Below are 17730 nucleotides of genomic sequence, written 5' to 3' on the forward strand. Positions count from 1 at the left end.
ATAATTGTGTGTGTGGCACTGTGTGTGTTATCCTCTATCATTTAAATAAAAATGGTGCTTTACTTATCACAGATCAGATGGGAGCTTGCTGTTTATAATTTTGAAAAAAATAATCTTCCGAGAACAGGGGGCATTCTCTTTAATTTTTCTTCCTTGTCTCCTCTCTGTTTTTTTTTAAATTAAAAAAAAATTTTAATTGAAGTATAGTTGATTTACATTGTTGTGTTAATTACTTCTGTACAGCAAAGTGACTCAGTTATACATATATATACATTCTTTTCCATTATGGTTTATCACAGGATATTGAACATAGTTCCCTGTGCTACACAGTAAGACCTTGTTGTTTATCCATTCTATACATAATAGTTTGCATCTTGGGCTTCCCTGGTGGCACAGTGGTTGAGAGTCCGCCTGCCGATGCAGGGGACACGGGTTCGTGCCCCGGTCCGGGAAGATCCCACATGCCGCGGAAGCGGCTGGGCCCGTGAGCCATGGCTGCTGAGCCTGTGCGTCTGGAGCCTGTGCTCCGCAACGGGAGAGGTCACAACAGTGAGAGGCCCACGTACCACAAAAAAAAAAAAAAAAAAAAAAAAAAAGTTTGCATCTTATAATCCTAAACTCCCACTCCATCCCTCCCCCACCTCCCTCCCCCTTGGCAACCACCCCAGTCTATTCTCTATGTCCATGATTCTGTTTCTGTTTCATAGATATGTTCATTTGGGTCACGTTTTAGATTCCACTTATAAGTGATATCATATGGTATTTGTCTTTCTCTCTCTGACTTACTTCACTTAGTATGATAATCTCTAGTTGCTGCAAATGGCATTATTTCATTCTTTTTTATGGTTGAGTAGTATTCCATTGTATATATGTACCACATCTTCTTTATCCATTCATCTGTCAATGGACATTTAGGTTGTTTCCATGTCTTGGCTATTGTGAATAGTGCTGCTATGAACGTAGGGGTGCACGTATATTTTAGAATTAAAGTTTTGTCTGGACTCTCTATTTTTGCATCTGATAGTAGTACCCTTTGGTGGACCTACCTCATCTCCTAGGTCTCTAAATGTTGATGTGTCCCAGCATTCTCTTTTGTCCTCTTTATCTCCCTCACTTTATTAGTGCTCTCTTCCAGTCTTAGGGCTTTAAATCCATTTACATGCCAAGGACTCCCAAAATTCTATCTCCGGCCCAAACCTCTCCCTTAAACTCCAGATTCATGTATACAAGTACCTATTTAGCATCTCTACTTAGATATCTAATAGGTATCTCAAATTTCTCATGTTCAAAACTGAAGTCCTCACCTTTTCCCTAAAGCCAGCTCTCCTCCCAATCTTCTCCATCTTAGTAAATGGCTCTAGCATTCACTCAGTTGCTGAAGCCAAAAATCTAAGAGTTATCCTTGAATCCTCAATTTCCCTCACACCTTCGAAGACAAGCAGCCATCAGCAAGCACTATTAATTCCGTCTTCAAAATATATTCCACATCAGACTACCTCTTACTACCTCCTAACTAGTCTACCGGCCTCCACTCTTGTCCAAGTCAAGTCTTCACTCAGCAATACAATGATCTTTTACGACAGTAAATCCAATCACATCCCTCCCCTGATTAAAACTCTCTCATGTTTCCCCATCATGCTTAGGATCACATTTCAATTCCTTGCCATAGCCTACATGATCTGGCCCTGCCAGCCTCTCCAGCCTCATTTCCTGTTGTTCTCCCCCTTGCATGCTCTCCTCTAACAAGACACACGGAGTTCATTCCAGCCTCAGGACCTTTGCACTTGCTGTTCCTTTGGCCTAGAATACTCTTTCTTTGAATAGCTGACTGGTTTGCTCCTTTAATTCTGTCCTCAAATGTCACTTTCTCAGAGAGGACTTCCCTGGCATCCTATGTAAGATGAGCCTCATATCACTTCCTAGCCTTTCTCCCCAGCCCAACTCCACAACTTTACTACTCACTAAGTGAAACCATAGATAGGGACTTTGTTCTGTTCGTTGCCACAACCCCAGCAATAACAACAGTGCCTGGCACATAAACAGGCACTCAACAAACATATGTTTAAAGAATACTGAAATAACGATAAAATGTTGATTCTAGAACCAGCTTAATAACCTTATTCCAACTTTAGGTATTTACTGAAAGAGCAAATAATAGCACCAGACTAGTCCCTATGATGAAATTGAGAAAGTGAAACATTCTCAAGGAATGAGTGCTGTAACTTAGAGACAACTTGAAGTTCTCTTTCCTATAGCATTAAGTAGCAACCTGTTTTGCATTCACACTAGACAAGTCATTTAATTGGTAATGGTCTCCATTTCTAAAACTTATGATCTACCAACCAACTGTTGACAAATTAGGCATTTGAAAGAGTAGAGTGAACATAGGTCTTATCAACAATTCTAAAAATATACAAAGAGAGCACTGCCTGAGCAGAGCCCTGGGATCCAACACTTTTCTCACCAGAAAATGGGTACAATAATATTTCTTTGCCATGCTATACTACCAAAAAGCCAGGTATAGCCAAAATGCTTCCAACACACTGGGGAAACATCAAACACACCCACAAAGAAGAATAACCATAGCAACCAGGGTAGCAGAAACTGTCAAGCCTGCCTGGGCAGCTGCCTTACCTTTTCAGGTACAGTAGAAGGACTATGATTGCAGCTGCAACGATGATCGGAATGATGAGTAACGTGGTTATGTAAAATGTTGGATTGGCCTTCTGACCTGGAAAATGAAAAGCAAAGAGAAAGACATGAGAAATAAAACCCTTTTAGAAATAAACCAAGCAACAGTTGTATTAGACTAATGAGATTACAGATATTTCTGCCCTCTACACCAACATATTTCCCAAAACTCTTCAATTCTCTTATCTTTTGTTATCTTAATAGTGAAAAAAAAAGTCCTGCTCTGGTGCCTAAAATTCCATGGATGAAAAAGCACCTTAAGGATTATCTGAAACCAGGATATCTTAACTGGTTTCAGACACTATTAACAAAGATGTTATATTTGCTAAATATGTCATCTCATTAACAGTGACTATCTTTTCTTATTGGTTACTTAGCACTATTAGAACACCTAAAATAATCCTAACAACAACTACCACTACTATTCTTAATTGAGCAACTACTGTATGTCTGATATCATACTAGGTAATTTTGCATGCTTATATCTATGCTAAAGAGATAGATAATATTACTTCCCACTTATACAGATGAGAAGTGTAAGGCTCAGAGAGGTTCAGTGGCTTGTCCAGAGGGTTTAGTAAGTGATGGAGTCAAGCCTCAAACCCAGCACTGTCCAATTCCAAAGACTTTCATTAACTGCCTTGCTACACCTAACACTTAGAATGGCATGTCTAGTTATTGGGTTGGCCAAAAAGTTTGTTCAGGTTTTTCCATAGCATCTTACAGAAAACCCAGACAAACTTTTTGCCCAACCCAATATATGCTCATCTTTTCCACCAGGGCATGAAAATCTGGAAAGCATCTCAGGGCCTAATATTGTGTTAGGCAGCCTCTAAGATGACTCTAAATGATCCCTGCCTCCTGATATTCACACCCCTGTATAATTTTCTCCCCTTAAGGGTGGGCTGGACTACATGTGTGAATAGCAACAGTGATGGGATGTCACTTCTGAGATAAGGTTATAAAGGGCTGCAGTTCTCATACTGGGTGTTTCCTCATATGCTCTCTCTTGTTTGGACTACGCACTGGGGGACGCCAACTGCCACGTCATGAGGTAGCCCTGTGCAGAGAGTCAAATGGTAAGGAACTGAGAGAGGCCTCTGTATTAGTTTCCTAGAACTGCTGTAACAAATCACCACACGCTGGTTGGCTTAAAACAGGAGAAATATATTCTCTCTCAGCTCTGGAGGCTAGAAATCCCAAATCGAGGTATCAGCAGGGACACGCTCCCTCTGAAGGCTCTAGAGTAGACCCTCTCCTTGCATCTTCCTGGCTTCTGGTGGCTCCCAGGAATCCTTGGTGTTCCTTGGATTTGTAGCTGCATCACTCCGATCCCTGCCTTCATCTTCACATGGCCCTCTTCTCTGTGTTTCTGTGTATCCTCTCTTCTTCTGATAAGGATGCTAGTCATTGGATTTAGGGCCTGCTCTAAGCTGGTATGACCTCATCTTAACTTGCTTACATCTGCAAAAACTCTATTTCCAAATAAGGTCACATTCACAGGTACCAGGAGTTGGAACTTGAACAAATCTTTTTGGGGCACATGATGCAACCTGCTACAGCCTCCGTCCAGCATCCAGAGTGGAAATGAGGCTTTCCAATGACCATATGAGTGATTGTGCAAGTGGATTCTCCAGCCCCAGTCAAGCCTTCAGATGAGACTGAAGTCCCAGTCAACAGCTTGACTGGAACCTTATGAGAGAACTTAAGCCAGACGTACCTAGCTAAGCTATGCCCAGATTTTTGAGCCATGGAAACTGTGAGATAGTAAATATGTGTTTTTTATTTTTTAATTATTTTTTTAAATTTTTTGGCTGCACTGCACAGCATGTGGGATCTTAGTTCCCCAACCAGGGATCGAACCCACGCTCCCTGCATTGGAAGCATGGAGTCTTAACCACTGGACCGCCAGGGAAGTCCCATATATGTGTTTTTTGTTTGTTTGTTTGTTTTGATTAATTTTTATTGGAGTATGGTTGCTTTACAATGTTGTGTTTTCTTGTTTTTTGTTTGTTTTTTTAAATTAACTTTTATTGGAGTATAGTTGCTTTACAATGTTGTGTCCAAATATGTGTTTCGTAAGCCACTAATTTTGGAGCTAATTTGTTATGCAATAATAGAAAACTAATACAACCTTGCCTGGCACATAGCTTGTTCAGTTTTTCAATTAATAGGGAATTGACTACTTCAATAACCTGTCTCTCTGACTGTTAGATGGCTGTTAGAAAGTTCTTAAGTTGGTCCTGTTTTGGCCCATGGAGCCACAAAAAAGATAGCCTACTCCCTCTTCTACCTGACAATACCTCAAATATTAGAATTCAGCAATTATGACTCCCTAAGCTTACTTCGTTAACTGTTCTTCCCCAAATTTTGAGATTCTTCAACATCCTGATTACCCTTCCAAGGAAAGATTCCAGTCTGCCAATGCACCTCTTACAATGTGGTGCCCAGGATGGGATGCTGTATACTTTTGATGTGGCCAGGACACTGTGCCCCACCCTGCAGCACCCCTTGTTCTGGATGCTGCACTATCACTGCTGCCTATGACTGCAGTATGCCTTTGGGGGATATTTAAGGGACCGATGTTGAGTCACTTTGAGCTTACAGTCAAATAAAACCCTATCCCTCACCCCACAGCACACACATCCATAAGGGACATGTCTTTCCAATCCTGTACTTGACCCTGGCAGATAGCTTGCTCAGCCTCTCAATTAATAAATGAAACTGATTTTCTTCAAACCTAGATATATGTTTATCTCTATAAAATGCCATCAAGGTCATTGTCCTACTCTTGATTCTGTTACCAGCACATAGGATAGTACTCTAGCATTGCACAATCTGCAGATTTAATCATGCCTGCCTTCTATATTTTTGTTCAGGTTGTTAACAAAGATACAGACAGGATAGAAGAGAGGATAACACCATTTGGACTGCAAATTTTCAAAGAGCTGCATATTGTAAATTAACCCTGAGTGATCCGACAATAATTAAACAGAAAATACATTTCAATTGTAAGTATTCTCTGGTTGACGTCAAGAATAAAGAACAGGGACTTCCCTGGTGGCGCAGTGGTTAAGAATCCGCCTGCCAATGCAGGGGACATGGGTTCGAGCCGTGGTCCGGGAAGATCCCACATGCCGCGGAGCAACTAAGCCTGTGCGCCACAACTACTGAGCCTGCGCTCTAGAGCCTGCGAGCCACAGCTACTGAGCCCGCGTGCCACAACTACTGAAGCCTGCACGCCTAGAGCCTGTGCTCTGCAACGAAAGAAGCCACCGCAATGAGAAGCCCGTGCGCCACAACGAAGAGTAGCCCCCGCTCGCCACAACTAGAGAAGCCCCGCATGCAGCAATGAAGACCCAATGCAGCCAAACATAAATAAAATTTTTAAAAAAGAATGAAGAACAGCCCTTTCCCACAATCAAGTTTCTGCTTCAACTTAGTTTCCATGTATCAATGGTTTAACTTTTAATAAAATCCCATTCTCTTACCTATACTCATTGCTTGACTCCAATTACTCCAGAGTTTGTCATCCTCATAGCATAACTTATTTGTTTTGACTCTTATTCTGACTGTGTTCAAAGTATCAGGAAGAACACCAGGGACGATGAAACAAATTGTACCCTTAGATATAAAATAAAAGCACACAAGGAATATTACCAGCTTATTCTCTTTCTCTGCTTCTGAATCCTAAATATAATTATCTGCCAACTTTTGTATATGATTAAGACTTTGTATTGCAATACAAATTATCTGACTTTAACTCCTGAAAAAGAAAATTGGCAATAATCCACAGAACAAAGTAGTTTGTTTTTCTCAAAGCAGTTCAAATTTAGAATATGCTCACCCTGTCCCACCCCCAATTACTCTATGAGTTTAAGCCCAAATAGCTAAAATTGAACTTACTGACCTCTAGGTTTCCTTCAAATTCTGAATTCTGACATTTGGCCTCTTCAACCTTGAAAATATAAAAAATGAATACATTCAAAAAGTTTTAAAGACCACACTTTATATCATTTAACCGTTTTAACAAGTTTTCTTTTATGCCATTATCAGAGGACCAGGTGCAGTGAAAAGAGGTAGGTTTTTAAAAATAAGTGGTCAATTACATATCCATATGTGAAAAAAAAGAATCTTGACCCCTACCTCACACTATTTACAAAGTCAATTCCATATGGATTGCAGATCTAAATATGAAAGTTAAAATAAATTAATAAATAAATACATAAATACAGCAAGCTTTTAGATGAGAACATACAACATCCTCATGACCTTAAAGTAGGAAGATATTTTAAATAGGACCAAAAAAATATTAACCATAAAGGAAAAATTTTTATAAAATCATCTATATTAGGGCTTCCCTGGTGGCGCAGTGGTTGAGAGTCCGTCTGCCGATGCAGGGGACACGGGTTCGTGCCCCAGTCCGGGAAGATCCCACATGCCGCGGAGCGGCTGGGCCCGTGAGCCATGGCCGCTGAGCCTGCGCGTCCGGAGCCTGTGCTCCGCAACGGGAGAGGCCACAACAGTGAGAGCCCCGCGTATTGAAAAAAAAAAAAAAATCATCTATATTAAAATTAAAAGCTTCTGTTTACCAAAAGATATCCTATTAAGGAAATTCAAAGGTAATGCATAGAGTGAGAAAAGATATTTGCAGTTTATGACAAAGGATTTGCATATATATATATAAAATATATATTTATATATAATACACACACATACATATACCTCATAAATTAATAAGAAAAAGACAGACAACCCAATAGAAAAGTGGCAAAAGACTTGAACAGACATTTCACAAGAGGATATTCAAATTGCCAATAAACATAGGAAAAAGTGCTCAACTTCATTAGTTATCAGGAAAATGCATATTAAATCCACAAGATAACGATACACACACCTACTGGACAATACCAAGTGTTGGTGACGATGTAAAGCATCTAGCACTCTCAATTTCTGCTTTTAGTAGTGTAAATCGGCACAACCATTTGGGAAAACTTATTATCTACTAGAGACAATCATATGTAACCCTATGTCCCATATATGCGCAACAGAAATGTACACATATGTGCACCAAGAAATAAGTGTGCAAATGTTCATAAAAACTCTATTCATAAAATTCCAAACTGGAAACTATTTAAATGTCTATCAGCGGGAGAATGGATAAATCAAATGTGGTATATTGACATGATGGAATGAATGCAATGAGATGCATCTTCAACCACAGGCAACAATATCCGTGAATATCATAAACATAACATTGAACAAGAGAAGACAGACACACAAAAAAGTTCTGTATAATTCATTTATATAAAGTTTAAAAAGAGGCAACAAAATTAATCTATGGGATTAGAAGTCAGGATAATAATCATTCTTTGGGAAAGTAGTGACCAAAAGGAGTCATGATTGAGCTTCTAGGGTACTGATTATGTAAGTTAAAAATCATTTGTGAAAAATCATTGAGCTGTACATAATGACTTCTGCAATTTTTCTATAGTATACTATATATAATAAAAAGTTAAAAAAAGAAAACTATTATGCTCCATTGTTGAGAGTATAATATACCAAAAATGACTGGGTTAGAGAAAAGAAAGTAAAATGCAATTTTCTCCTCTACACAACTTAAGTCATGTGCTGTCTGAAGTAAAGAGAACAACCAGTTCTTAAAATGTAAATATTTCCAAATCAACACATGAAAATCTGTTGCTTAGTTAAATAGTCTACTTCTGGCCAACAGGTCCATGAAAAGATGTTCAACATCACTAATCATTATCGAAATGCAAATCAAAACCACAATGCGATATTATCTCATACTTGTTAAGTGGCTATCATCAAAAAGATAAGTGATAACAAAAGGAAAAGGAAACCCTCGTGCACTGTTGGTGGGAATGTAAACTGGTGCAGTGACTATGGAAAACAGTATGGAGGTTCCTCAAAAAATTAAAAATAGAACTACCATACGATCTAGCAGCCCCAAGGAAATCCTGCCATTTGTGACAACATGGATGGAACTTGAGGGCATTATGCTAAGTGAAATAAGTCAGAGAGAGAAAGACAAATACTGTATGATCTCACTTGTATGTAGAATCCAAAAAAGTCGAATTCACTGAAGCGGAGAATAGAATGGTAATTGCCAGAGGCTGGGGAGTGAGGAAAATGGGAAGATGTTGGTCAAGGGTGCAAATTTTCAGTTATATATTCTGGGGACCTAATGTACAGCATGATGATTACAGTTAATAATACTGTATTGTACAGAAACTAACACAACATTGTAAATCTACTATCTCATCACACACACAAAGAAGGTAAGTTTGTGAGGTGATGAATGTGTTAACTTGTTTGTGATAATCATCTCACAATGTATATGTATATTAAATCATGTTGTACACCTTAAAATAATCACATTGTACAACCTAAATATATACAATTTTTACTTGTAAATCATACCTCAATAAACATGGAAAAAATAGTCAACTTCTATCAAAGAAATGTTTAAACATGGGACAAAGACCAGAACACACGCTATGATCTTTGGCATTCAATGTCATTCACTAAATGGTTCCTACCAGCATTTGTGAAGAGTGAAAGGCCAACTGAATGATGAAGAGCCATCCTATCAATATTTCATATAGGGGCAGAGCAAAGGCCACTTGGGGGCTACTGTACACCAGTGCTGGCCATTCGGAATCAGAGGCCTGCTGGGGAATCACAAGTGCCAACTACCACTTGAGGGACCAGGTTGCAGGCTGATGTCCCCCCTCCCCTGGACCATCTCCCAGATATATATATATTCCAAAGTCAGCAAATCATTGTGTAAATTGATAGTTCTGGGCTCTTGTTCAAATGTAAATCTCCTTGTGTAGTTTACCAACTGCTCAGATATTTCTGTGAGAAAAGGAAAACAAGGATACAGATCACCAAGTAGATAGCTGGCGGGGATGGAGGTAGTCAAAGCCAAGTCACTTCTTACTTTATGATTCTGTCATGAGCTACCTCTGACCCAGCACCATGTGGTGGCACCCGTTCATATTCCAGCCTACTTCCCCCTCTTAACTAGAACACCAGGCAAAAGAATTACTCAAAAAAGTCTTGCAGAAAGAAACAAAAAGGGTCTAACCAGCAGAGCTCAAAATCGGCAAGCACACAAAAAGCTGATGACATTCTAGGGGAAGAAACAGCTGGTGAACATCTGCTAAGAGAGAGAACATTAAACTCAAGTGTATAAACAGAGTTAACTCCAAATCAACTATAGTTCTGGTTTTGATGGATAAAGTTCCACAGTATAGTGTGCTCTCTTCAGTTCAGAAGTTTGCAAAAAAAAAAAAAAAAAGTAACTCAATTTAACAAGAATTTATCAAGTGGTGACTATGCACATGGTCTTATACCAAGTGTTCTTGGTCAAAGCTTAATACATGGAGACCAACCTCTGAAGTCATACTTATAAGCTATGTGGCCTGTAGCAAGTTACTTAACCTCTCTGAGCCTTAGCTGCTCAGTAAAATGTAGGTTAAAAGAGAACCTATTCCATCGATTGTTATGAGCTACTGTATAAGAAGTACATAGAAGAGTATATTTGTAACACATCATAAACAATAAGTGATGCCTGCTACTATTAACAGGAAGTATTGAGGTGGTCCTGGGGGTCAGACTTTTACAGAAATCTTGACTCTATCACTTATTAGAAATGTGACCTTACAAGTAACTTCTGGGACCGAGTTTTCTCATCTGTAAAATGGGGACAAAACAACAGGACCTTGGGACTTCCCTGGTGGTGCAGTGGTTAAGAATCCGCCTGCCAATGCAGGGGACACGGGCTCGAGCCCTGGTCTGGGAAGATCCCACATGCCGCAGAGCAACTAAGCCCGTGTGCCACAACTGCTGAGCCTGCGCTCTAGAACCCGCGAGCCACAACTACTGAGCCCGCGTGCCACAACTACTGAAACCCGTGCGCCTAGAGCCTGTGCTCTGCAACAAGAGAAGCCACCACAATGAGAAGCCCATGCACCGCAACAAAGAGGAGCCCCCGCTCACCACAACTAGGGAAAGCCTGTGCACAGCAACGAAGACCCAACGCAGCCAAAAATAAATAAGTAAATAAATAAATTTATTTTAAAAAAAAACAGGACCTAGATCCTTGGAGTTATTGTGAGGACCAAATGAGACAATTCAAATAAAGTGCTTATTAAAATAGCTAATACATAGTAATTGCTTAATATATGTTAGCTGGTATTAGTAGCAGGAATGGCACAAAGTAAACACCACCTAACTCCTCCCTACAGGAGCTTATATTTTTTGGTAGAGATCATGGGTAACTAGCAGGACATAATTCAGTACCAAGTGAGTAATGCAAGCAGCACGTGTCTCAGGATTTCAGACAGAAGAGAACAGTAAAGGCTGGAATAGTCAAGCATATTCGGCTTTCGGATAACTCACTTGGTTGTAAATTCAAGCCTCACCCCCTCCCCACTTGGAAGCCCTTTGCCTTTTCCTTTGTGGCATTATTTGGGGATTCAGGTTTCTGGTACGAATAATGATTATTCTATTTCAGCAAACGCCTTCATTTGCAAATATCCAGAAGAGGTCTGCTCAGCTGTGGACCTGGTCACTTCCTCTTGGAGTTACAGCCTGTTAATACCAGCTTATTTTAGTAAATAAAATAATTTAGTTTTTGAAACTCCCATGATGAGCTAAAGCAAGTGGACCAAGGAATCTGCCCACATGTGAGATTCAGGACTCCTTTAAAAGCCAATATAATATACTTGGTTTCTAACCTCTAAAACTCAAATGCACACAGGGCCCAGGCAGGTGGCACACAAATGAGTGGGGCAGTCCACGTGGTCCTAAGGCGCCACCTTATGGCAACTACACTGTCAGGTACCACAGTTTTAAATCTGGGTAAAAAATTCAAATTTAATATACAAGCAAACAAAACCCCACTTTGTTTGTGGTCCAAACAAAAATGTTTGAGGCCCGAGTTCATGTCCTCTGCTGTAAAGCGTAACAATGAGACTGAGGCCCGGAGGTTATGCCACATCCAGTTATGCCCAGTGCCCCACAGTGACCTCTAATTAGCATGTTTTGTATTAGATTACAAATAGCGTAAATGTACATAATCCAAAAAATACTGACTACTCAGTACTGACTACTTTAGTTGCCACAAACTCCAAGAAAACTGAATGGCTGTACTGGAGCCTCCAGGTATCCACATAATCTGACCCCAGCCTCAGGCTCAGACATCTCTTCCTACTATATTTTGGTCACACCAGTCTCCTTTTTCTCACACATGCCAAGTTCATTCCTGCCTCAGAGCCTTTGTACATGCTGTCCCCTCCGCCCCCAGATCGTCAAATGGCTAGCTCCTGTGCATCTCAAGTGTCATCGCTTCGGATGACTACCCTACCTAATATTCCCTCAGGACTTCCCATCACCCCCATTTAATTTTCTGCATAACATTCATTCTCTAAAATTAGCTTGCTCGTTTACACACTTGTTTTCTAGTAGGTAAGCTTCGTGGGAAAAAAAGTCTTTTCGTCAGGTGTCATGTGCCCATAAAACAGTGCCTGGCACATGGTAGGCACGTAATAAAAATTTTTTGAACAAATGAATTAATGAATGGCTGGAATCTTGCAGCCGATGCTACCATAAACTGCCAAACCTTTCACCATACTCTATTTCAGAGAAGGTTCATCATCATCATCATCACCATCATCATCAGATGAGAAATCTAAGAGCTACATTTCACTGATATTTCAATTTATTACACTGTAAGAAATTCAAGTGAAAGAAAAATATCTAAATAACAACTATCAAAAAAAACTTACGTAGAAAATATCATGTGTCTCAGCTTGGCTGTTATTGACTTCTACTTCATAAGATAAGCATCTGCTATAAAAATTCTGTGGATTCTTCCATTGCACGTATAAGTCACCATTTTGGAAGGAGAGATTTTTAATATGTGGAGGATCAGGCTTCACTGATAGAAATAGAAGAATACAAATTAGCTTCCAGAGTTTATTTTGATGAGATACACATATGGGTAGAGACAATGAAGGTCACAGAGTAAATCAAAATAGGGCTGATGCTTTTAATGGCCTTACATGATCAGACATACAGTTCTAGAATTTCTGATTAGCCACGATTAATATAGGGCGCCTAGTAAATGTATCTAAGGAACATCTTTGGGGTGTCTGCCAGATGACATGAACTCTGATCTGCATCTGCTTAGGACATGGCTGGGGTATAATCAGGACATCTAGCTGCAACAAGGAGGGTAAAGAAAAGAAGTGCGTAGGTCCAGATATGCCTCTACATGATGGGTACCAAGGAGCATCAGGTACAAGCGGTTTCCCCAGGCGACACTCACTTATGCCAATCAAAGACCACAATTAAAACATTAGCATTGGGCTTCCCCGGTGGCGCAGTGGTTGAGAGTCCACCTGCCGATGCAGGGGATGCGGGTTCGTGCCCCGGTCCGGGAAGATCCCACATGCCGTGGAGCGGCTGGGCCCGTGAGCCATGGCCGCTGAGCCTGCGCATCCGGAGCCTGTGCTCCGCAACGGGAGAGGCCACAACAGTGAGAGGCCCGCATACCGCAAAAAACAAAACAAAACAAAACAAAAAAAACATTAGCATAGTTTTCCGTGGGACAACTAGGCCCGCGTGCTGCAACTACAGGGCCCACGCACTCTGGAGCCCGAGTGTCACAACAAATGAGCCCGCATGCTGCAACTAAGACCCAACGCAGCCAATAAATAAATGAATATTAAACATTAAAAAATAGCCTAATTTTGTCACATGCTACAACATGGATGAAACTTGAGGACATTATGCTAAATGAAATAAGTCCATCACAAAAGGACCAATACTGTATGATTCCAGTCATATGAGGTACCTAAAGTAGTCAGTCATAGAAACAGAAAGTAGGAAGGTGATTACCAGGGGCTGGGGGAGGGAGGAGGGGGACAGGGGGAGGGGGAATTAGTGTTTCATGGGCATGGAGTTTCAGTATTACAAGATGGGAAAGTTCTAGAGATACGTTGCACAACAATGTGAATATACTTAACACTACTGAACTGTACACTTGAAAATGGTTAAGATGGTATATTTAATGTTATATAATTATAACCACAATTTAAAAGAAAGTAAAAAACAAAAAATTAGCCTAGTCAATTTAGTTTTTCAGGAGTCAACTATGCTTAAGACCGAGCAACAAAAGAGAATGGATAATTAACAGAAAACAACTTGACAATGTCATCTTCTAGCTGAGAAGGATCTCCCTTTATTTTATTTTTTTAATTAATTAATTAATTTATTTTTGGCTGCCTTGGGTCTTCATTGCTGCGTGCAGGCTTTCTCTAGTTGCGGCGAGTGGGGGCTACTCTTCGTTGCGGTGCGCGGGCTTCTCATTGCGGTGGCTTCTCTTGTTGCAGAGCATGAAGCACGGGCTTCAGTAGTTGTGGCACACGGGCTCAGTAGTTGTGACTCGCAGGCTCTAGAGCACAGTCTCGGTAGTTGTGGCGCACGGGCTTAGTTGCCCCGTGGCATGTGGGATCTTCCCGGACCAGGGCTCGAACCCGTGTCCCCTGCATTGGCAGGCGGATTCTTAACCACTGCACCACCAGGGAAGCCCAGGATCTCCCTTTATATCACCACTAATCTCTAGGAAGAAGAGCAGCAAAATGAGCTTTAAAAGGTCCAAGAAGGACAACCTGCCAAGCTGGGGGGCGGCGGGGGGTGCAGAGAAGGTCTTTGCTTCAGATGATCCTACTTGGCAAGTTTCCGCACACCCCCCCGCACCCCAACCCCCCGCCCCGGCCTACAAACTAAGCTACCCTGCGTGCACTACTAGAATTCATTTCCATGGCTGTCTGAAGCGGCGGTAAACAGTGTTCTACTCAGACTTGGAAACCTCTGTCAATTCATGATTATTTGCCTATAAATTTTCTGTGTACCACTTAGCCAGAATCTGAGCTCTCTGTCGGGATATCACAACAAATAAATAAACGTGACGCTTACACTACTCTGCTATAGAGACTTACAAAACGCTTTTATACAGCTCACATCATTTGGACCTTACAACAATCCTTTGAGGTCAAGAGGAACTGTGTACCCCCTTTTACAGATGAGGAAGCACTTAGAGTGTATATGCCTTGTCCAAAGTGAAGAAGCTAGGACCTTAAGCAGGTCTCTTAAGTTTTTAAGTTGAGGACTCTTTCTAGTGGGCTGAAACTCAGCTGCACTGGTTGTTCTGATTGATCAGTGCCTGGGTCACCCAGAATGTGAGACAGTTTGAATATCACCCCTGATCACTCCACCTCCAGTCTAAGCGCTTTTTTAACTAAGAGGCAGATTATCCAGGAACTATATTAAGTCACATTTATTCTGCAGCAGCATCCTCTGGAGATCTTGAGTCACAGAGCCCAGGTCCTAATCTCGGTTCTGCAACTGACTACTTGCTCTAAGGCTCAGTGTACTCATAAGTAAACAAGGATAAAGCATGTGGCATGTGTGCTCGATAAATATGAGAATTTCCAAGCTTGCTTCTTTAAAAAGGAGTGAAGAAATATATACATAAATATAGTCCCTTTTTTTTTCTGGGAAGATCTTCAAGCCAAAAATCATCATTTTTTATTATTTCTATTGATGTTCAAAAAAAATAACACTTTTATCCACACTGCCTTAGAGGACTTCTAAAACGTACCATGAGAAGTTAAAGGCACTATATTGAAGGATGGTCTGATTTTTCCTGCATTGTCCTTGACCATTACTTGGACACTGTGTTGTTCAAAACTGGAATCCTTCACCTTAGTCAGAGCAAAGGAACAACCAATGTGTTCACCTTCTCTATAGATGTCTTCACACTGAAGAACTTTTCCTAGGCTGCTGTGCCTGCAAGATAAAATAAGACAACCTTCTGCATTATTTTTAGCCAGATATTCAAGAAACAAAGGTAGAAGTTTATTTGTTTGGTTGTTTTTAAATGACTGAAGATGTCCATATTTGCAAACTGGCAGGGTAGCATTTTTTAAAGCCCTATTTTATAATGTGGCTCCATTTCATACTCTAGGAAGAAGTGAATGATCCTTTTTCATGAATATTGGTACTTTCAATAGTTAGAGAAACTAGAAGAGTCCTGACTCTTTTTCCTCTGCTGTATGGGAGATGGCATGAGGTCAGGATGAGAAATGTTACGCTTCCTGAAAATGCCTCATCTGCTCAATCCCATGGCTCTCCTCTGGGCCCTCTGCCTGCTCCTTCCTTGTTTTCTTGGCTTGCTCCTCTCCCTTCTCCTATTCTCAGAGGATTCACATCCGGTCCTCAGCCCGCTGCATATCCCTCTCTATTTCTTACTCCCTCATCCATTCACCCATTTATCACTTCCACCCCTTGACTAGAATTTCTGCACTGAGGATTTTCCTAATCCTGACCTCTCGCCTTGGAGCTAGTCCCAGATTCCTAACTGCTCCACCTGAGTGTTCCACCCACCTCAAATTCAGCAGCCAAAACGGATGCCCCCTCTTCCCTGCCAAACTGCCTTTTCTTCTAACCACCCCAGTTTCCATCAGTCAGAACTCAGTTTCTCTGGGCTTCTCGATCAGAGCCTTTGCAATCACCTCTCTTCGCTTTCCCTACATTCTATCACCAAATTTCGTTACTTCTTCCTTTGCAAAGCTTCTGGGCTTCTCTCCTATGATATTCCCCTCATCCTGTTTCAGGTCCTCATCACTTGAGGCTTCATGGCTTCTCCAGACTGACCTCTCTGACTTTATCAGTGTCCTCCAACCAGTGCCAGATCAATGTTCCAGAACACAATCGCTTTCTAAGTGCCTTACTCCACTGTGTGGTTCTAAATGCTGGTATCTTGCTTCCCATTTCAAAAAACCTCTACATATACCTTTCCCCAATGATCATCTAGCACAGCGCAGGCAGACAATGTCCTCATTACACTTTTTTGTCTAGACTATCAAAGGACTCTGTTTTATAGTAACTGGCAGAAGACACAGAGTCAACCCTTACATTATCAGTCACAAGGGGAGCTGTGCAAAGGTTCTGCAGAAAAGGAAGACAATTTAGAAAATGAACTAAGAGTAAAGAGTCCCAAACCCTTCACCTGTTTACTTCAGAATCATCTGTGCTCATTTGAAAAATTCAGATTCCTCAAACCTTCTCCCAGAGAACCCTACTTAGAAGGTTTTGTCCAGGGCCTAGGGATAAGCATTTTGACAGCAATTCTCCAGGGGATTGTGCTGCAAAATCCAGTCTTATAAAACTCAGATCTTTCCCACAAATACAGTCAATTGATCTTTGACAAAGGAGCAAAGGCAAGACAATGGAGCAAAGATAGTTTCTTCAACAAATGGTGCTGGAACAACTGGACATCCACATGCAAAAAAAATGAATCTAGTCACAGACCTTACACTATTCACAAAACTAAACTTAAACTCACAATGGATCACAGACCTAAATGTAAAATGCAAAACTATAAACCTCCTAGGAGATAACACAGGAGAAGAGCTAGACAACCTTGGGTGTGATGATGACTTTTTAGATATAACATCAAAGGCATGATCTTTAAAAGAAATAATTGATAAGCTGGATTCCATTAACGTTAAAAACTTCTGCAAAAGATAATACCAAGAGAATAAGAAAACAAGCCACACACCGGGAGAAGATATTTGCAAAAGACACATCTGATAAAGGACTGTTATCCAAAATATACAAAGAACTCTTAAAACTCAACAATAAAACAAACAACCCAACTAAAAAATGGGCCAAAGATCTTCACAGACACTCCACCAAAGAAGATAAATGGATGGCAAATAAGCATATGAAAAGATGTTCCACATCATATGTCACCAGAGAAATGCAAATTAAAGCAACAAGTTACCACTACACACCAATTAGAATGTCCATAATCCAGAACACCAACAACACCAAATGCTGACGAGGATGTGGAGCAACAGGAACTCTCATTCACTGCTGGTGGGAATACAAAATGGTACAGCCACTTGGGAAGACAGTGTGGCAGTTTCTTACAAAACT

At 40.8% G+C, this 17730-nt stretch overlaps 1 protein-coding gene across 1 annotated transcript in view; it reads right to left on the reverse strand.

The window, feature by feature from the left end:
- Window positions 1–17730, reverse strand: part of IL13RA1 (interleukin 13 receptor subunit alpha 1) — a 64737-nt gene that overhangs the window by 13833 nt on the left and 33174 nt on the right. The window contains exons 5-9 of the mRNA XM_060002284.1: window positions 15389–15576; window positions 12510–12661; window positions 6602–6649; window positions 6183–6315; window positions 2635–2731 (exon numbers count right to left, since the gene is read on the reverse strand). Coding sequence (XP_059858267.1) covers window positions 2635–2731; window positions 6183–6315; window positions 6602–6649; window positions 12510–12661; window positions 15389–15576 — 618 coding nt within the window. The remainder of the gene's footprint in view (window positions 1–2634; window positions 2732–6182; window positions 6316–6601; window positions 6650–12509; window positions 12662–15388; window positions 15577–17730) is intronic.

Source organism: Delphinus delphis, chromosome X (assembly GCF_949987515.2).
Source record: "Delphinus delphis chromosome X, mDelDel1.2, whole genome shotgun sequence".
In the NCBI taxonomy this organism is placed as follows: Eukaryota; Metazoa; Chordata; class Mammalia; order Artiodactyla; family Delphinidae; genus Delphinus; species Delphinus delphis.